We start from the raw sequence: 22520 nt of genomic DNA on the forward strand, positions 1-22520 counted from the left end.
TTTGTTTTGTTATCATATTGGTTTTGTTTCCTTTTCTCTCCACTGTGAGAGTTTTGTGTTCTGTTTAGTTTTCTTTCAATAAAAACCCATCTTGTATTCTTGCATTTGGGTCCTCCTCACTTCATGCTTTCAGCGATCCGTGACAGCTTGGGCCCATCATCGCTGCTTGCAGCTATATTAATAAATAAATATTTAATGAAAAGCATCTATATATCTGTATCTGTTTCTTTCAATAAATAATTAAACCACTGAACTAAAACTAAATTAAACTAATTTAAGTAACATTAACTAGTTACAAGTAAACTAAACTCATCTGTGATTAAAGTATCATTGTTTTAGTTTAAATATTTAAATTGAGTTATAGCACGTCTTATACAGTATAAGGGAAATTATGACTGGAATCTCAGTTAGCCATATGGCACAATGGATTCTCCTCAGTACTTCTTAGTGCACATATATCTGCAATGTGTAAAGTACAGTTGAGTAAAGAAGAATAGTTTAAATTTAACAGGCTTCAGGTTCACCAGAGGTAACACTAATCACCCTAACTGTGACTTCACACAAATCCCAACTACAACAACACAACAACAATAGTCATAAGAATTTAAAAAAAATATACATTTTTAAATAACAATTATTATTTTTCTACATAAGTTCCCTTGTTTTGACCAAACATACATATTTTATTAAAGCGCAAGGGCTTATGGGTATTCTACATATAGCCACAATTTTGTAATTGATAATTTTGAGTTAGTAGTACTCAAAGCCATAGTTTGAGTTTGAGTTCTTGTTCCAAAATGTGACATTTCAAGTACTCTGTTTAATTATAACAACTTAAATATTTTTATTAATGTCAACTTAAGGATTAAGAGAGCAACGGTAACTTAATTAAAACTAGTAAGAATAGGAAAAACTTAAGTTTAACTTAAAACTTAAGCTTTTAATTTATTTTTTTTATTTATTTTTTTTACAAATTGAGATAACTATTAGTATTTACCTGCCACTAATTTGCATTTTGGGATACTGAAATCCATCATGAGAAGCGTTAATAAATAAATCCTGAAATTTGTAAATAAATAAATAAATACATAACACAATGTATTTATTAACACATGTATTTTTTCATTTATTGACACATTTTATGATTTATTTTTTGAAAAATAATTTATATTATTTATTTGTTGACACATTTCATGCTTAATATATTTATTGAAATATATATTGACTATACTGTATATTGATTATTTTAATGAAACATTGATTTATTATTGTGGCTCAACAGTCCTCCATATATTATAGGATCTGGTGTAAGATCTATTATAGTCTATAGAACATGCAATGAATGTCTTTAGAGGACTGGCAATATGTGTATAAAGGTTGTGAGCAATGGTTTCAGTTACAGCTTGTTACAGTTTACAAAAAGCGATAATCAGCCTCATATGAAGTGATCTCTGATTAACAGTTGTTTACACCTGACAACAGTCACAGCATGTGGCCATCATTCTGTTCCGAAAGCTTAATCATAATAGACTAAATTTGTATCTTTATTTGCATTGGCAACTAAATGATAATTACATCTGGTTACCTATCACACAGCGTACTGTATAACTGAATAACATGCACAACATTGCCACTTTGTTCTGGAGAAAATACAGTAAACATATATGTGGACCTTTATTTTGTTTATTTAACTTTTTCATGTTTGTTATTGCTATTAATTCTTAGTTATAATGTTTATTTGTGTTTTCTATAATCAAGAAGTCAATTCTTCAGTGGATAATCTTAAGTTAAGATATGAGTTATAATATACAGTATATACAGTACTTTGCAAAAGTTTTAGGCACTTGTGAAAAACTTTCAAAGTGAGGATTTCAAAAAAAATAATGACATAAATAGTTTTCATTAATCAATTAACGTCATACAAAGTCCAGTAAACAGAAAAAGAGCTAAATCAATATTTGGTGTGAACACTTTTGCCTTCAAAACAGCACCAATTCTCCTACTTACACCTGGACACAGTTTTTCTTGGTTGTTGGCAGATAGGATGTTCCAAGCTTCTTGGAGAATTCGCCACAGTTCTTTTATTTATTCAGGCTGTCTCAATTACTTCTGTCTCTTCGTGTAATCCCAGACTGACCCGATGTTCAGTGGGGGGCTCTGTGAGGGCCATACCATCTGTTGCAGGGCTCCCTGTTTTTATATTCTATTCTATTCTGTTTGCAAAACGAATGTTTGGGAGTATAAAATGTATATTTCCTATTGACACACTAAAGTAGCAGATTTAAATAACCATCTTAAGACAAATGTTTTTGTGAAACATCTTATGTGCCTAAGAGGTTTGCACAGTACTCTATATCTTTTTTTTTTACATTTTTCATTCTTTAGTATATGTTCTTGTAATTGTTTATTCGGTTCAAGATTCGTTTTCCAGGACACACGACATAACATGCATTTAGTTGCAAGTCAGGGCCCGTATTCACAAAAAATCTTAAAGCCAAAGTAGCTTCTAACGTAGAAATTTAGGACGCTCCTAATTTTAGGACTCCTAAACCCACGACAGCTTAGAAGTCCTCCTGAGGACTTCTAACTCCCCTAGGGTGACTCACAAACGATCCGAAGCATGAGTGCTGTTGTCAGTCCACATTAAAAACAATATATCCAAAATTATTATGAAATTGACCTTTTAAAAAAGTGTTGCCTGATAAATTGGGAATTTCTGTCATCCGACAGCTGAATCATCTATCAAACTATATATGCCCTCCCAGACCGCACATCGTCCGACATTTCATAGTTTATTTTTACCTATGGATGTGTGCTCGCTGCAGAGAAAAAAGGGGGTATTCACAGGGAATCACGGCAATCGAGGGGCTACCGCTGTTTTGATGCTGTTGACGGGATGCACGCTTGTTTCATTACATCAACACAGGACGAAGAAATGTTCATCAACCAAAACAAATATCTATCTATCTATCTAGCTCGCTAGCTAGCTAGCATCTTACTTGCATCGGACCCTCACCGCTCCGTTCCTGGACCCGCGAAGATGCCAGCAGGTAGAGGCAGTGGTGATGAGGCTGTATTTTTTTCCTTGACTGTTGGCTGCCATTGGGTGTTCCAATTTCTTCCATTCATTTTAACAGAGGTGGCCCATCTCTTCTAAATGGTCTCTCTTTTGACAAACAGGAAATGTTCACGGAACAGTGACGTCACTTGACGTCACCAACGAACAGTCCTTGAAATAGTCTATCCACAGGTTTCCTGAGCAACCACTGGGCGGCGCCATGATGATTCTAATTGCCTGTTTTGTATTTCTGGTCTCCAGGCCGCCAGTAAAAACTGCCAAAACGAGCGATCCAGAGGAGAACAACAACAACTGAAGTGTTACTTGGTGTAAAAATTAATTTCAGGCTCAACTTGTGCAGTTGTTGGCTGTCATAACAACTCCGAATAATTAAATATATCAATGTAACTAAACTCAGACCATCGCTTCATGTCATCTACACACCCAGGTGAGGTACTATCTATAAAAATAAGGTCATCTCGACTCTGTGAAGTATCGGCATGTTTTTTGACAATTTTTACAAATGTAATACCTTAAACATTACATTACCTGCTAAGAATATACGCCGATGCGAGTGAAAACATTAGAGACCGGAAATAGAAAACAGTCGACTCGTGGAACACTTCCGCGTGCAAGAAGAAGGTGGATATATACAGTATATCAGCTGTGTCTCGTTTCGAAGGCAGGATGCATCCTTTGAAGGCTGCAGTATACCGAGCGTCCTCCTTTAAACAAGTCTCGTTTAAACGAGGCGTACTTCATAGGACGAATGGAAACGAAACGTAACATAGTTGCTACGACAGCACGCCACTCTTTAACAAGCGCTGAAAAGGTGACAAATTCTCTTTGGAAGGGAATGTATGAGGTACATTTTTGGAGAGTTATAATGATGTAAAGAGAAAAGAAAATAGATTTTACAGGTGTAATTTTAGTCTAATACTTTATTTTATTTATATATTAATATAATTATACAAATTATATACTCTGCACCCATCTTCTGGGGTACTTCAACTTGGGAATTAACATTACTTGCGTTTGAACGTCATATTTACGGGCAAATTGGCGTTATTTTTTTTAGACATTTCCCTTGAAGCAAAGAATTGTGGGTTGTGAGTGCCCACGAAGGATACACCTCATGCATCCTCCGAATTCCCGTGAAAGAAGTTCGTATTCGAAGAGTCCTACTCGATTTCTGAAACGACACAGCAGAGATGACGTATGCGGCCGACAAATGCGAGCCTTCCAAACGAGCAACAGCCATTGTTGTCTGTCTCAGCTGACAAATACTGGTCCCTTGTCTACCAATCACTGAGGGCGATTTAAATAAGAGCGCTAATAAAACGTGACGTCATCCATAGGAACGAGGTCAACTCCGCCTTACTCTTATTCTCTAACTCTTAAGATTTCCTTAGTAAGACCTGCTCTTAGCAGTTTTCTGAATGGGTTTTAAGCAAAAATTCCTAGCTAGGAACTCTTTGGACATCTCCTAGTGGTAAGATTAAAATCTTTACCACTAGGACGAAAGTACGCCCAGTACTTTGTGATGTATGCGCCCAGTATGCGCCCAGTCTTTGTGATTACGGACTCTGCACTGCATATTTTCGTGTAATTGTGACTGAACAGTAGAGGGCGACATAGCCTGCTGCGTTTAAAATGTTCACCGATCGCAGTCTTCTAGTCCCTCTCCTGCCCATGCAGAGTATGCAGACCTCATTCAAGAAATGTATACCTATCATTTTTGTTTAATACATTTTTAGATTAGCTGATTTGATTATGACAGCAATACTATTTACATCATCCTACTGTTTGATAGATTTGTTTAGGCTATGATTTAAATGGGAAAAACTGATGGAAATGATAAAGCAAAATCAAGTAATCAAATGGGCGACCAAATACATTGCAGGTGTTTATTATTATTATTATTATTATTATTATTATTATTATTATTATTATTTATTAATGTATTTATTTATTTTAAACATTAATCCTTAAATGCATGGGAATTTTCTCAAACACATTTACATATTTGGGTCTTTAGAGACATGGCACTTATATTTATCACAAATGGATCTACAAATTGCCCAGATAGTGTCAAATTTTCAAAAGATTCTCAAGAAAATTAGAAAACAATAGAATAAAATATATTTTGATGTTTTATTTTTCATACATCAAAGAGAAAATGATGTATTTTTCATACATCAAAGAGAAAATCAGGACAAATCTAATACAGGATTCATTACTTTTACACTGAAATTTCCTGAGATGCAATTGTCTGTCAAAAACATATTGAGCTACACATGACACAAGATACACATAAGTTACACATACATATTTTTTTCAGGCACTTATTGAGTCTATATAGATGCACAACTTACCTAATTTCAACAGTACACTCAAATGGCAATAGTCATATTATACTGTTCATGTGTTGTACTTGCTATAGTTTACTTCCATGTTGTTTTTTCATCAAATAGCAATGCCAAATGTATCTCAAATCAATCACTGAAACAACAGTGCCACTTTGAGTAAGAAAGAACATGTATAATGTGTACATGCAAATTGGATACTGATAAATCACCATTGTTGTTAATTCATTGTTGCACAGAAAATCAGTGTGAAATAGTATTTATTTGTATGAATATAGTACTCAGCCCTCTTGTAATAAACAAATAAATATATATTCTGTGATAGTAAACTTATACTAAATATTATATGAAATAATTATTATATAATAATTATATAATTATATAATTATATAATTAAATATTATATGAAATAATCATAAAAAAAAAAATAAATAAAAAAATTCTTACATACCTAGGGTCTCTAATGACCTACACTTTTGGCACTTAATAATAATAATAATAATATATATATATATATATATATATATATATATATATATATATATATATATATATATATATATATATATATATACACATTAACATTCAAAAGTTTAGGGTCACTTACTCATGCTTTATTATTTTTCACATTTTAGAATAATAGTAAAGTCATCACAACTATGGAATAATAGAAATGGAAATATGGGAATTATGTTGTGACTAAAAAAATCCAAAAAAAAAAACAAAACTATGTTATATTTTAGCATCTTCAAAGTGGCCACACTTTGCCTAGATTTTGCAGAAATGTACTCTTGGCATTTTCTCAACCAATTTGTTGAGGTATCACCCTGGGATGCTTTTTAAACAGTATTGAAAGAGTTCCCATCTATATGCTGGGCACTTAATGGCTGCTTTTCTTAATTATTCGGTCCGTTATCCATTTAAACATTTTTTTTTTTTAAATAAAATGTTAAATATATATATATTTTTACACTTTTTATAAGAGAGAGATTTTAGAATACTAAAGAGGTGTGGACAAAACTCCAAAAAATGAATGAGGTACAGGGGTTGTAATGAGGTCCACGGTCACTAAAGACCTGAGGTATGCGTTTAAGGGTTAATAAATAAATAATAACCCATCAATCTTACTAAAGTGCTTTCTCCAGACCAGGTTGAGTAAATGTGTTTCTGTACCTGCGCATGCACCAAATAACAGCTGTTTGAGTAATGTAAGTTTCACAGCATAAGCCTATATCTAATAATTGTCATCATTACAAATTCATGTATATCTACAGTACATTGCCACAACAGTAGATACACTTGCAAACTGAAGTTATAACTACCCTCCATGTTCCCCTTTCCACACACACACACACACACACACACACACACACACACAGAGAGTGAGAGAGAGAGAGAGAGAGAGAGAGAGAGTGCGACAGTGCTCAAGCTGACTGAACTGGGCCAGCTTTGAGAATGATTAATTACCATTACGTTAACAATGCAAAAAGATGGGGGCTGGTTAGGTAGATGAACACGTAAATGAAATGAAGCAATCCGAGTTTGGGCACTTTTTTGTCTGCTTGTTGGAAAAGTTTTGTTGTTTTTGTTGATACTTATCTATAACAAAAACATACTGTGGTGTTGCCATGGTACAGTGATGGTAACAGATGGTAGATGGACTCTGATATGTACAGTTGAAGTCAGAATTTTACATACACTTAGGTTGAAGTCATTAAAACTCAACCAATCCACAGATTTAATATTAGCAAACTATAGTTTTGGCAAGTCGTTTAGGACATCTACTTTGTGTGTGACACGAGTAATTTTTCCAACAATTGTTTACAGATAGATTGTTTCACTTTTAATTGACTACATCACAATTCCAGTGGGTCAGAAGTTTACATACCCTAAGTTAACTGTGCCTTTAAGCAGCTTGGAAAATTCCAGAAAATGATCCCAAGCCTTTAGACAATTAGCCAGTTAGCTTCTGATAGGAGGTGTACTGAATTTGAGGTGTACCTGTGGATGTATTTTAAGGCCTACCTTCAAACTCAGTGCCTCTTTGCTTGACATCATGGGAAAATCAAAAGAAATCAGCCAAGACCTCAGAAAAAAATTGTGGACCTCCACAGGTCTGGTTCATCCTTGGGAGCATTTCCAAATGCCTGAAGGTACCATGTCTGTATAAACAATAGTATGCACGTATAAACACCATTGGACCATGCAGCCATCATACCGTTCAGGAACGAAACGCATTCTGTCTCCTAGAGATGAACGTAGTTTGGTGCGAAAAGTGCAAATCAATCCCAGAACAACAGCAAATGTTCTTGTGAAGATGCTGGAGGAAACAGGAAGACAAGTATCTATATCTACAGTAAAACAAGCCCTATATCGACATAACCTGAAAGGCTGCTCAGCAAGGAAGAAGTCAATGCTCCAAAACTGCCATAAAAAAGGCAGACTACAGTTAGCAAGTGCACATGGGGACAAAGATCTTACTTTTTAGAGAAATGCCCTCTGGTCTAATGAAGCAAAAATTTAACTGTTTGGCCATAATGACCATCGTTATGTTTGGAGTAAAAAGGGCGAGGCTTGCAAGCCGAAGAACACCATCCCAGCCGTGAAGCATGGAGAAGTGCTTTGCTGCAGGAGGGACTGGTGCACCTCACAAAATAGATGGCATCATTAGGAAGGAAAATGTTGTGGATATATTGAAGCAACATCTCAAGACATCAGCCAGGAAGTTAAAGCTTGGTCGCAAATGGGTCTTCCAAATGGACAATGACCCCAAGCATACCTCCAAAGTTGTGGCAAATTGGCTTAAGGACAACAAAGTCAAGGTATTGGAGTGACCGTCACAAAGCCCTGACTTCAATACGATAGAAAATTTGTGGGCAGAACTGAAAAAGCATGTGCGAGCAAGGAGGCCTACAAACCTGACTCAGTTACACCAGTCCTGCCTGTAAGAATGGGCCAAAATTCCAGCAACTTATTGTGAGAAGCTTGTGGAAGGCTACCCAAAATGTTTGACCCAAGTTAAACAATATAAAGGCAATGCTACCAGATACTAACAAAGTGTATTTAAACTTCTGACCCACTGGGAATGTGATGAAATAAATAATTCTCTACTATTATTTTGACATTTCACATTCTTAAAATAAATTAGTGATCCTAACTGACCAAAGACAGGGAATGTTTTCTACGATTTAATGTCAGTAATTGTGAAAAACTGAGTTTAAATGTATTTGGCTATGGTGTATTTAAACTTCTGACTTCAACTGTAGCTACTGTGGTACTGAATGATTGCCATATGCATGTACAGTACAATGGTATTAACATGGCAAACTACTACCAAAATACGTTTTATTTTTTTGAAGAGCGTAACATTGCCGACAATTTTTTAGAGCTTTTGTGGATTGATCTTCTGAACGATTTCGCACTTTACAGCTGATTGATTCTCCAATCTCACACGCCTCGTACACGGACTGTCTGCGCTCCATTTACCTTACAAGCACCTGCGGGCGTCACTATCAGTGACTCGGGGACGCGCATCCGCATCCAGCTTGCTCGCGCTCTTGAGAGGGAACAAGATCCTCCGTGTCTGTCTCGCACCGCTGAAAGATCAGTTTCACTGGAGTGCTTAAAACTGTCTCTGCCTTTGTCTCTGACAACGCCGCGTCACTTTGATGGGGAATTCGATATCAGGGCGGGAAAATGCCTGTTATGAAGGGATTGCTCGCTCCACAGAACACATTTTTGGATACTATAGCGACGCGTTTTGACGGCACACGTGAGTTACCGTGATGATATTTAACAATGTTTGTGTGCAAAACTACTTTGGGTTTTAATGAGACGATTTTTTTTTTTTATTGTATTTTTATTATAATTATTTGCCTGAGCAAACCAAATGCCATTTAAATTGCCATAATGTCTGTCAGAACAACTGTATATATAATAGTTTTTTTTTTTAAACCTTTTATTAAATAAAAAGATGTAATTTTAATTGGAACTATACAAATCTCAAAAGTTGTTCAGTGATTAATTATACCAAGAAATGAAATGCACAGACTGCCTCTAGTTCTTAACAACTGCTTTTTATTTAAATTACTACTAAGTACTGCAAAAGTGTGTACTTTCTCAGCACCACGGACAGCGCACAGTTACTTTCAGTCAGCTTTGAAGCTGGGATGGCTCGTGCGGTACATCACTTGGCTCTGATTTTTTTTTTTTTTTTTTTTTTCACATAAAGCGCTCAAGCAGGTTTAATAAAAATAATAGTAACAGTCGAAGGTGTATTCGCTTAAAGTTCTGACCTATAGATCAGATCGTGCGCGCAAAGGATGCGTCTAATGTCCTGATGAAATCGGGCGCGTGGCCTCAGGTAACGACAAGCATCGATCAAATATAATTGGTCGACCACAGAACAGTCAGACAGTATTTCATCTCAAGGCGCATTTATGCCTGGACAGGTGCGCGTTTGTAAAAATGAGTCTGTCTGGCTTTCTTGTAGTTCCAGGCACGATAAAATATTCCGGATTTCAGTGTGTGTACCTCCAAGACTATCGGCTGTTCTGAAGCATTTAGGCTTTATTTGGAACAGTGTGGATTCCTAGATCTGTGTTTTGTTTTCTTAATAGAAAGAATTTGTACCATCTTGCCCTATAACTAGACATTAATTTATGAGGTAACGTGTATCTTAGATTTTCGGTGGGAAAAACAATGATTTTATTGAATATAACCAATCTAAAATCAGGTCTAGGGTTTGAGAAATGAGGACTGAGACTGTGTTTTATTTTAGAGCCAGAAGGGAGTTTTCACCACAGGACTGGTCCTCAAGGGACATGGTGTCCTTTGGGCTGCTGGGCCCATATATTACCAAACTGTGATGGTGTATACCCATGTGACTATGGTTTGTCCTTCAGGGAGACTACCTGTTGTATGGCTGTTACACCTTGAGCTGCCACAGGTAACATGGCTGAGAATAGCACAAGAATGGCTGGGAAATAGCACCTGTAAGATTGAAAGGAGATTGACAAAAATTACATATGGGGAAATAATAGAGAACAACCCATTAGGTTTCATTGACAGTGGCTCTCCAAAAAGGTTAGACTACATGAGAAGAGCATCATCAACAGAGAGATTTTATACTGTTTTTTGCAGTTCTATGTATCACAGACACAAATGAAAACAAAGGCACCCAAGCCAAGGCAGAAATGCTCTTACCAGTCTCGATTTTGCAAGTTGTACTGCTGTGCAAAGGAAAATCATTTCAATAAAGAGATTTTAAATTTTCAGATGAAATTGTAAGTGGTGCATGCCTCTGCTAAACTCACCACCACAATGTTAGGGTGCTCTGGGTTGTTCCCAGTGTGTTGCTGTGTGGTTGTTAAGGTGTTCTGTTGGTTGCTACAACGTTGTAATGCTGTTCTGTGTGGTTGCTAGGTGGTGGCTCAAGTCAAAAAAAATTAATATCCACCCGCGTTGGTAACCAAACATGGTCTAAAATTGGTTGACTCCACCCCCCCATTCTCTACCTGTCCAAACTAATAAAGCTACGAACAAACCAAATTAATTAAAATCTGTAATGAAAATGTATACAATCAATCAATCAATCAATCAATCATTCAATCAGTCAATCAAATCATAGCTCAGGTCCTCCTTCAGAATAAGTCTATGGGATTTTTTCATCTGTTTTATCATCTGCCATGTGAAAACCAGAAATCGAATCGCTTAGAAATGTAATAGCACACCTCTCCCCAACAAGCCATGCAATTTGAGACATCGTTCATGTCTTTAGCACAAACAGTGCAGGATGAGTTACATGCCAAATTTTAATACTTAAACTAAATTACTTAAATTCCTCAGCAAGCACCACTAAGTTAACCCCTTACTTAATCTTGTATAACAGCCAAGTTACATAAGAAAGCCTGCTGACTTGTTATTGTCAGGAGAAGCTATACATCTGTTAAACTACTAAAGTAATTCCCCTCTGCAGAATCCTAATGGGTGTGTTCACGGCTATGCGTTAATATTCCATCAAGACGAAAGACTTCAAAATGCTCTTTTCATGCAGGTACCTGTCAGGACAGCATATGGTGGGTAATTACAGTAAAGTTGTGTGTGTGTGCATTTGCAGTTGTGTGTTGCACAAGGAGAGAGCGCTAAAAACTCTGTGCTTAACTGTGAATGAGTAATTTAGAGTAATTTGGGATGAGTCCTTTTAAAAAGAACACTTCATGTAGATTCTTCCATTGGTAAAATTACAAGCACAGGGTTAGACACCCAAGTCAGGTAATGGAGATATTTTAGGCGATTCACTCTTGCATGTAATGCATAATCACACTGCCAATGAACTCAAAATTTTTCAGGCACAATCTGAGAAAATGGGCATGTCTGCTGCATCACTTCCAGGTTTGAACAGATCTATAGGTTTGACAGATCTTGTTATTAATTTCAATAGAGAAATTGTGTCTCTGGAAGAAGAATGTGTGTGTTGTGTGAACTTGGATAGAGATGTCAGTGTGCTGTTATTCTGTTGCTCACTGAACTTCACCCAGGGCCGAGACTGAGCTCATCAGTCATCATTAGGGAAGAGAGAGAGAGACTGCAACTCTCAAGAGGGAAAACAAGAGATGGAAGGGCTACAGAACGCATTCATGGACATAAAGAGACAGAAATTGGGGAGAGCAAGGATGGTGGTTTATGGTATTTTGGCTCAGAATAACTCCATATAGAAACAGACATTCCAAAATCTTTTAGTTGGATAATAGAGCACAACAGTCGGGTTCTGGAAGTAAAAATCACATTCATTTTCCCCATGGAGAAATTTATTTTTTAACAATAACATATAAACCTTTCAGTTCAACCTACTATGAGCTCAGATGTTGTAAAGTGATTGTATAGGCTTCTGTAGGAGCCAGAAATCAGTGTGATTTCAACTTCATAACAAAAAAAATAAATAAATTGTGTACCATTGCTAAATTCCCAGGGAAGAATTAAACAATGGTGTTGTGAATGACGTAATTGATTCTGTCACTCTTAAACTACTTAAATATTTGTATATATTTTTCAATAAATGTGAAGTATATTGTTTTTATATGTATAATCAAATGTAAGTCATTGGTTTTATATTGTACCATCATTTCAGATTAATTCACAATACTTCATTGGACAAGTGGTTCATTCCCTCATAAAAGAACGCAGAATATACTGTACTTTACACAGTTCTGTACCTGTGTCTGACTGGTCTGACTTTGCTTAAAATAAAAGTTTGTTATGTTGTGTGATTCAAATCAGTGATGGCTGGTTTGGTTCATGGCTTAGAACTAGGGTTGTGTCGATACAATCAAATATCGATATGTCACAATCAGTGTTGGGTAAATTACTTTAAAAAAGTAATCCACTACAAATTAATAATTATTTGCTCTATAATTGTAATCAGAATACTTTACTAATTACTTAATTGAAAAGGTAATGACATTACTAATTACTTTTAAGTTATAAAACACTTTTCCACTCAACAAATTCAAAATAATGTCTATATTTCTTTCTTGTTTATTGTTACACACAAGTCATACACTCAGCACCTCACATTTCTCCTTCACAATGACTCGTTACGGGGCCATAATTCATGTATTCTACATAAATAATATATAAGCATAACCCTATAATGTACTTAAAAGTAATTACATTAATTGAAATCAGTAACTGTAATCTGATTACAAGAATTTAAAATGTATGAATTACACTACCTTTTTTGACAGTAACTAATTACCTTGTAATTGGATTACACCCAACACTGATCACAATACTTTTTCTCATGATATTGTATCAATACTTTAGATCCATATATTGATATTTATAATCAACTATTCATGCATTCACATCATTTCCAGCATTTCAATAAAGAAGAAGCTGGTTGTCTAAATACAGTAAGTCCAGTCTTTGAAAGCGGTGTTCCTCAGTGCAGCCAGAGATGCTTCCATAGGGCACAGAGAGACTGAAACTGAGCTTGTTTTTCACATGGACACCCTGGGACTCTCTCACACGTTTGGCACGAGGGCCGGACAAAAATATTGATTTTCCGCTTAATCGCGATTAGGGCTGTGTCGATACTATCAAATGTCGATAGATCCATGCATTCCATTTGCCATTGAGTAATGTATATTTTAATATACTTTCTGTTCTTTGCAGTCAGTTTTTGATCAAAAACAACAAACACCATAGACCTTTTTCACAGTTAGCACCATCTTTGATTTTTGACTTGACCGAAAACAAGGCTGTAAGGGATAGACTGACCATCTCTTCAATGATGCACTGTATAAAATCAAAAAGCTACTAGATCGCAACTAATTTTCCACAACTAATGTTTTCTGGAGTTTTCTGTCTACTGAAAGTTCTTGGAAAGATATTTTTCAATGTTTCATCAGAAGAACAATCCAAAAACACTTTAAACAGCTGTAAAACCCATTGAAGAGACTATTTCTATCCCTCACAGCCTCTTTGTCATTCCTGTTCAAAATCAAAGATGGCGCTGCTATGAATAAGTTAAATTCGACCAAAATATACCTAGTTAAGGTCCCCTGTCTAATTAATAACAACATTAGCTTTCATACTGTATGTGAGAAAATGGACATTATAACTGAAATATACCCAAATGAACTGGAATTGAAAGCTTATAAATCGTGATATATCGAATCATGATGTGTATCGCAATTTGCATCTTATCATGAGGTGGCTGGCGATACCCAGACCTACTTAGAACTCTTAATTATTATTTTTTTATATCTATGGAAAAAATGAATGGGGAAAATGATTCCGGATCGAAGGCGGCTGAGCTGAAAAAGTGGGTGGTCGCTGTTGTGCTCTATGCAGGTCCAGATTATGCATGGTAACAATGCTATTAAAACAGGACACCATTCCAATAGCATAGTAGCACAGAGGTATGAGGTGCTCTCTGTGGATTCAGAGAGTTATCCTCGTGGGTCAGACATGAATACAGATGGAACTCTCACTCACTGTTCCAGAATCGTGCCAGTCTCATTTCAGACCTTACCATCTTCCTTTGTCTTATTAACATTCTGAGAATAGATTGTGTGCACAAAACATGAACTGAAACTAAATCTGAGGCACCCTGTTGAGACAATGACAAAATAAATGATGTAACCAAAACAGATTAGCATGGTAAAAAGAAAGAAGTTATTAAATAAGATAAATGGATTTCAGATTGTCCCCCCCAAACAATAAAGTGGTTTGTTTATTGCAGAAACATGAAACAAAGGGTTAAACAATTTAAGTACCACATGCAGATGGTTTTAAATTAGCGTGCTCAGTTTCTTGTCAGTTCCATCTTGCTTGTAGAGCTCATTAGCCTCAAGTATTTAGAAAAGTTGATTTTGCTCAGATTTGAGGGGCTATTATATATAACCACACTTTCTTGATGTCAGTAAAGGAGAAATCAAATATTTTTTTAGCTCTCGCAGTGATTGGATCTGTTCGCAGATGTCAACAGAAGACATAATACACGATACATTATACATAACTCTATTTCAAGGAAATAGGATGCAGAACAAGAGGACAGTCAAACCCTCAAGCCTGCAAAATCAGGGCCATGCCAGAAGCGCACATAATAAAAAGCTGTCTGTACCTCATAAGGCTTGTCAGAGTTTGAAAGATGGGTTCCATTCTGAGGCTATGATCAGACTGGAATGCTAGTGTACTGTTTACTGTATACTGCCTACTATTTATTTTTTTTATAATGTAAAACAGTATGCAATATGCAATGAAATGCATTACAAACAGTAATACGCTTAATAGTATAGTTGAGGTCACATGACCTCATCAAGTTGCTTAAATAAGCAAAAGCCGTCCAGTTATTAACTTGTAAATGAATCAGTTATTTTGTACTGTATTTCTATTCCCAGTATCTGATAAATGTGATTAGATGTGATAAGTGTGTAATTATTTTAATGTTAAAATACTTTCTCATATCCCAGTTTAATGTGGAGAGACAATGTAAAGTAAGTCATTCGTTGTCCCTTGTAGCCAGACCTTTAATTAAAATGGCAAAGGTCTGGGATATAGCAGCTTTAATTGGCCAAGACCCGCCCAGTTAGACAGGAAAATCCCTCTAACTGACATGTAAAGTGATCAATCACAGTTGGTTTAGTCATCACGTGCCATTTAGTGGAGCGGGGTTAATGAGATATATCATTCCATAATAAAAGACCATCATGGGGAAAGATGTAATTTATATCCTTGGGATACATATCCTGAGGTTACCAGAGCCTACCAGATCCAGATCTGGTCCTGCATGATGTCCAAATCCGGTCCTGCCTGATGTCCAACTCCCACTACTACGTGTTGCTAAGTGATGATGAATAACTGCAGCCTGTGCCAGCCAGATATCACTTCAGTCTACTACGATGGGCTTCACAGAGGATAAACTGATGCCAGCACCAACCGTCAGACATGGGATACTTCACTGGACACTGCCTGAAACTTGGACTTTACAAAATGGACTCAACCGGAAATTAATCTGCCACAAGCTTACAGTCCAACTGCAGTGCACCTTACTGACCTCTGCCTGCATCACCTTGGTCAAAGGATGGACTGCACTCTTAAAATGGAATACGTAGATAATAAATTAATTGCAGCCTTCATCAGCCAAATAACAATAGACAATGCATCTGTTTGCACTTCCGCAGTTAATTAAGAATGTAAATTCTAAAACTTTAGTCATTAATCTTACAGTTAATTCAATATCTTTTTGTTTAAACATTGGCCCCCAACACTTAGTTTACTTATTTTAAATCTTGAATTGTACTACACATATATAACTAATACTGGCATTATATTCATGCTGTTTAGCAAGAGGGGAACTGGCCACCACAGTGAGCCTGGTTTCCCCCAAGGTTATTTTTATCCATTAACCAACATCTTATGGAGTTTAGTGTTCCTTGTCACATTCGCCTTAAGCTTGCTCACTGGGGGTCTAAATATAAATATAATTATTTTCTATTATTTATTTTAAGGCACAATTTATAATCATGTCTTTTTTTTTTCTTTTTTTTTTTATGACTCGAAGGCATTACTATATTACAGGTTTTTCTGTTGAAGCATAATTTTCAGTAAAGCTGCTTTGAAATTATGTGTGTTGTGAAAAGCACTATGCAAATAAAAATGACTTGACTTGACTTGATATAATGGTGCGCGAGTCTCCGCAAGCGATTGCACTGAAATCGTGCGGGAAAATAGTGGAAAATGTGTACAGAGCCTAAGTAAAACACAGAAAACCTCATCACTGAGTATTTCACAGACATAACTAAGTAAACAAAGCTGAATATGCAGCTCTGTTCATGGATATCTGCAATACGTTCTGCTACGTGCCTCATATGAAACTCTGAATATCTTTAAATGATTTGATGACACTAACCTGGCAAACTTGGACAAATCCGGTGAATATTTCACCCTCAAACGTGCTCATTATAACAATGCGGAAACTTGTGAACATAATTATTTTTCCAGGAGGACTGATGAAACTTTCTGTGTCCGTATACTCGCGGAAGTTCCATCAAACCAACCAATCATATTTGTGCTTTGAGTGGTTTGAGTGGTTTGAGAAAGCATTCTCCAATTTTGTGTGCTATGTGCATCATATGGTTAGTGCACAGACTGTGGGCGGTCCATTGGCATAACGTCTGAGGCTGAGACTGAGTAATTCATAAATTACTGTGGCTCTGTGAAGTTTTCAACATTTTTATTTTATTTATTTATTTAATTTATTTATTTATAAGAGACCATGTACAGTATTAAACATAAATGGTTCCAATTATTGCATTGTACCAGATTTAGCCTACGGCTAAATTTCATCTGCAGCCCACATACAACATTGCTCTGGTTGTATGTGGACATTTATCAAATGTAGGAGGTCGTCAGGGTCTTCCATGCATTTAGACATTTTGCATGCTGTGCACAGTAAATACTGCAGAAATGGTAAGCATAGGATGCTATGTTGAACATAGTTTGAGATTCTAATAGAACCCGCGAAGATACATAAATAACATTATGTAAAGCTCACACCCTAACCCAGAGTTATTTGTCATGTTCACCCAAACATCCCTCGCCCTACCTCCAAGTCCCTATCTCGTACATAAATAGGTTTCAAATGCAAGACTGCATTTAAATAGAAGGTTCCAGCATCAGTTCCACTCCCTCCCCCAAACCTCTCAACCAATTGTTCCTCTTCATCCTGTTCTTCCTCCCTTCACTAATCATGCTGACTCTTTAAATAGCTCTCAGGTGTTCCTGTTTGGGACATAGGCTCACAAGAGAGGGACACAGAGTGGAAGTGTTTATATGTGTGTGTTTCATACAACAATCTGGGGCAGATGATTATTATGGACATTCCCCCTTCTTTCTCCTGCCTCACCCCTTTTTCCTTCCATTTATCTGCCTGTTATTCTTGGGCTTATATAGTTGAAATGCAGTTTCTCACACAAACATAAACACACAAATACGCACATCCTCAGCAGTGTTTTTACAGCATGGATTCTCAATCTGTCCAATTAAACGTAAACTGACAGAGAAAACCACGAGGTCTGGTATGTAAATGAAAGTGGATGATACGGTATATATTTTTGCTTGTGCACACTGTGAAAGTGCACACATGAGAACATTTGACTATGGATAGGACATAATATATTTTGAATGAAAGAGATACAAACACATACACAATGCACACATATTCAATAATACACAAACATAAGTGCTCAACTTTAAGGATGGCCTAATGACCTGGGGCCATGTGAGAGAGTTCTAGGCCAGCTGACAGAACTGTCACTTGCTCTTTTACAAAAAGTGCTTTCTATCTATCTATCTATCTACAGTATCTATCTATCTATCTATCTGTCTGTCTGTCTGTCGGTCCGTCCGTCTGTCCGTTTAAAAAAAAAGAAAATAAAAAAGAAATATATATATATACACACACACTACCGGTCAAAAGTTTTGAAACACTTATTCTTTATTATAATTGTTTTTCTTCACATTTTAGAATAATAGTAAATTCATTAAAACTATGGAATAACATAAATGAAACTATGAGAATTATGTTGTGACTAAACAAAATCCAAAATAAATCAAAACTGTGTTATATTTTAGCATCTCCAAAGTAGTCACCCTTTGCCTAGAAATTGCAGAAATGTACTCTTGACATTTTCTCAACCAACTTCTTGAGGTATCACGCTGGGATGCTTTTTAAACAGTATTGAAGTAGTTCCCATCTATGTTGGGCACTTAGTGGCTGCTTTTCTTTATTATTTGGTCCAAGTCATCAATTTCAAAAACTTTTTTTTTTTTAAATTACTAAAAGTAAAACTAAAAGTTTTATAATGAAATAAATTAATATGGTGGCACAATTATATTTTTGTCTACAAAACTAATTTCAAACATTTAAGCATACACCTTCAGATCAAAAGATTTTTAAGATCATGAGAAACATTTCAGTCAAGTGTTTCAAAACTTTTGACTGGTAGTGTATATATATATATATATATATATATATATATATATATATATATATATATATATAGATATAGATATAGATATAGATATAGATATAGACACATTAAAAAGTTGCATTGCTATACAAAATTTTATAACATTTTTATTACAAAAAATATATTCATTTTTGTTGTGGGGCCAGTGAAAATATTGGCAGGACAAGTACACATCTCAACTACTGGATTTATAGTCTAAAGTCTTTGATGTTGAGCCCTGAACACACACACACACACACACACACACAGTTCTAGTTTCACATAAGAGCTGTTTTGTGTTGATATTGGATTGGATAAGTGGGTCTTTTAGGCTGTTGTCATATTTTTGGGCCAGAGGTTTTCACCTGTGAGTGAGAAGATGGACAGAAAGATAGAGAGATGTTTCCTCTGGGATGTGTTGTCCAAATTGTGCCTGTAAAATCCATGACCTGTCAGCAGACCTCCACTTAGGGATTTTTATTCTCTTAACCCCCCTATCTTTTCTTTTTCTCTCTCTCACTCTCTCTTTCCCCAGCCATTTCAGTCTTTCCTTTTTAAATGTTATTTCTCTCTGAACATCCCTCCTCTTATGTCTCTCTGGGTCTGACCCCTCCCAACAGACACAATGTTATAAATGAGAGCACAACTTTACTTTTGCTTATGTGAGCAGAACAAGGCTCGGTAAAGTCATTCAGCACTAAATGGCTGTCTCCACTCCATGTGAATGGTTTTCGTAAATGCCAGCGTTTAATAACATATTCTTCATGGGGATTCAGGGACGAGGCTCATGAGCTGTCCTTTGTGGAACACTTACAAGGCAGTGCTGGTGTATTCATTTATGATGCTTGGATGCTATTAATCTGTTTTGTCACAATGGCAGAGTAAAACAATGAAACAACACTGACTACAAAAAAATTATCCAGGTAGGAAATTAGTTATGTAATGAAATTACATCAAAGTAACAGTTTGATGACATGAAGAGTTGTTGAAGCTTTCTGTCTGAGACATGTCATGCAAGGTCATATGTGTTCGAAAGGTTATGAAAAATAAATGAATTAAAAATCATTTAAAAGAACAATAAATAAAAGCTTGTCCATAAAATAAGCATTAAAGGGATAGATAACCCAAAATATTAAAAATTCTGTCATCATTTACTAACCCTCATGATATTTCTTTTGTGGAACGCAAAAGGGGATATTAGGCAGAATGTTAGCCTCAGTCACAATTCACTTTCATTGTGTGAAAAATATATGCTATAAAATGAATGGTGTCCGAGGCTAACATTCTGCCTAACATCTACTTTTGCGTCCCACAGAGGAAAAAAGTCATACTGGATTGTAATATCATTTGGCTGATTAAATCATAAAAAATAAAAAAATACATTTGTGGGTGAACTTCCCTTTAAAATGAAGCATTAAAATAAAAACCAATAAAATGATTTAGACAGCAACAGTTTAAAAACAGAAAACAAACAAAACAAAGTTTCCAATAAATGCAACATTGCAAATAAACAATATAACTATATAAATTAATAATATGAATGAATAATTAGAATTAAAATAAGAAACAAAAATGCATGTAATTGAATTCAACTAGCAGAGTAGAAAAGAAAAAAAATACAAAGATAATAAATACATAATTCATTTTAAGTAAATAAATAAAATTGAATTATACAGGTAAGAAATAAAATCATGTAACAGCTAAACTAAACAGGCTAATCTCTAAATGAAAACAGTCTTTTATAATGGAGGCCTTCTGGCAGTTTTGTTTTTTTTTGTTTTTTTGGTGAGGACAATAGACATTGATACCTGTGTCACCTTTGGTCTTTTTCATGTCCCTTGGAACAACAAAGAACATGGTGTCAGAAGACCAAAAGGATGTCATAAATAGCCCAGAAGCATTTGAGATATTTAGACATAAACCCAGTGAAGGTTTTGAATGACATTACAACAAATTACTTAATAAATCCTAATCAGGTGTTAAACAGACAATGTGCGCTGGAATTAATCTCGGTTTATTCTTCTTCATTTTGAATTATTTGTTGCCTACCTAAGGCTTTTTTGGGGAAGACCAGACCGAAGAGAATATTACAGCAGTCTTGTCTAATCAGCATCAGTTTTAATGCGTACAAAAATTCAGAACTATCAGTTCAGTTGCTTGTGCTCAGATGGCTTGACGAAACAGTATAAACTCTAGTTCCACTTGAACGTTTTCAAATCTCAAAGAGTACAAAAGTGTACAGAGTACAAAACTGGAGTACACAGGTTATGATTCAAGACATTCATTATCTGTCTCATATCCTTAAAGGGTTAGTTGACCCAAAAATGACAATTCTGTAGCCGCTTATTCCCATTCACTTTGGAACACAAGAAAGTACAGCAGAATGTTTTGGACAGCCTCAATTTATGCCAGGTTGGTTGTGATGCTCAAACAAACATACCAGGTTTTTTTTTATAGTGTCTCAAAGCTACAATCCTTTTTACATTTTTGGGGGAAATCAGCCTATAAATGGCTCATTTGTAGTTGTCTCCAAATTATGCTGAAAAAAGAGAAAGTATTTAACATCTTTGTTTGTCATCTTTGAACCTAATTTTTCTCTTTGCCTCTTGCTGTAAGAATCTGTGCCAACATGGCTTCTGGGAAAATATCACACTTAAACTGTGATTGGAACATCAGCTTAACAATTAAGAATAACAAGACAGAGGTCATAATCAACATTATTAGGCTAATATTTTGACATGTGTGTTTGGAACAGACAGCAACTTCATCCTGGCCAATGCGCAAGTGTCCAAAGGGTTCCCAATCGTGTACTGCTCAGATGGCTTCTGTGAGCTCACAGGATTTGTACGCACTGAGGTCATGCAGCAGAGCTGCGCTTGCAAGTTTCTGTATGGGCCGGAGACCAGCGAGCATATCATTCTTCACGTGGACTCTGCGCTCGAGGAACGGAGCGAGCTCAAGGAGGAGATAATGTTCTACAAAAAGAGTGGTGAGAAGAAAATTATTTTGTTGCAATACATTCTGTTGTGGGTGACAGCATTGCAAAACTCTGCAATACTAAAAAGCTAAACATTAGAGATTATTTTAAAGACCCCATGAAATCAGGTGTGGCTTTTTGGAGTTTTGCAGCTTTTAGTCCATGTCTGTTAAATTTAACGTCATCTTTACGCTAGTGTACTCCTAAGAGTAAAATAAACCTATAGCAGATACAGTATATGCAATTCATATTTGCAGTCTTTTCCTGGAAAACAGAAAAAAAATATTGATGACTGACTTATCTTGTTTGGAGTTGAACATACACATTTTTGCTCTATACAGCAGTGCCCCAATTTTAATAAACATAGACGATAACTTCGCAGCTCGTACCACGTAACATTAACCGCCCGCCCCCAAAATAGCGTTCCGTATAAAATCCATATGGGACACTGTTTGTCATTAGTGCTCATTGTGGAAGACTGCAGCTAAATGACTGTAAGAAAAATGGTTCATTGAGCTTTAAAAGCATAAATGGCTTAAGCTTAATTATGGGGAAGAAAACACTTGACAAAAAATATAGTCTTTCTCCATACAGCTTCATTC

The 22520-nt window shown here is 35.8% G+C and overlaps 1 protein-coding gene across 1 annotated transcript in view; it reads left to right on the forward strand.

Moving 5' to 3' along the window:
• Nucleotides 1–9115: 9115 nt before the first annotated feature.
• LOC127424977 (potassium voltage-gated channel subfamily H member 8-like) overlaps nt 9116–22520 on the forward strand; it is an 84340-nt gene continuing 70935 nt past the window's right edge. The window contains exons 1-2 of the mRNA XM_051670550.1: nt 9116–9196; nt 21697–21930. Coding sequence (XP_051526510.1) covers nt 9121–9196; nt 21697–21930 — 310 coding nt within the window. The 5' untranslated portion in view covers nt 9116–9120. The remainder of the gene's footprint in view (nt 9197–21696; nt 21931–22520) is intronic.

This window comes from Myxocyprinus asiaticus, chromosome 34, assembly GCF_019703515.2.
Source record: "Myxocyprinus asiaticus isolate MX2 ecotype Aquarium Trade chromosome 34, UBuf_Myxa_2, whole genome shotgun sequence".
Classification (NCBI taxonomy): domain Eukaryota; kingdom Metazoa; phylum Chordata; class Actinopteri; order Cypriniformes; family Catostomidae; genus Myxocyprinus; species Myxocyprinus asiaticus.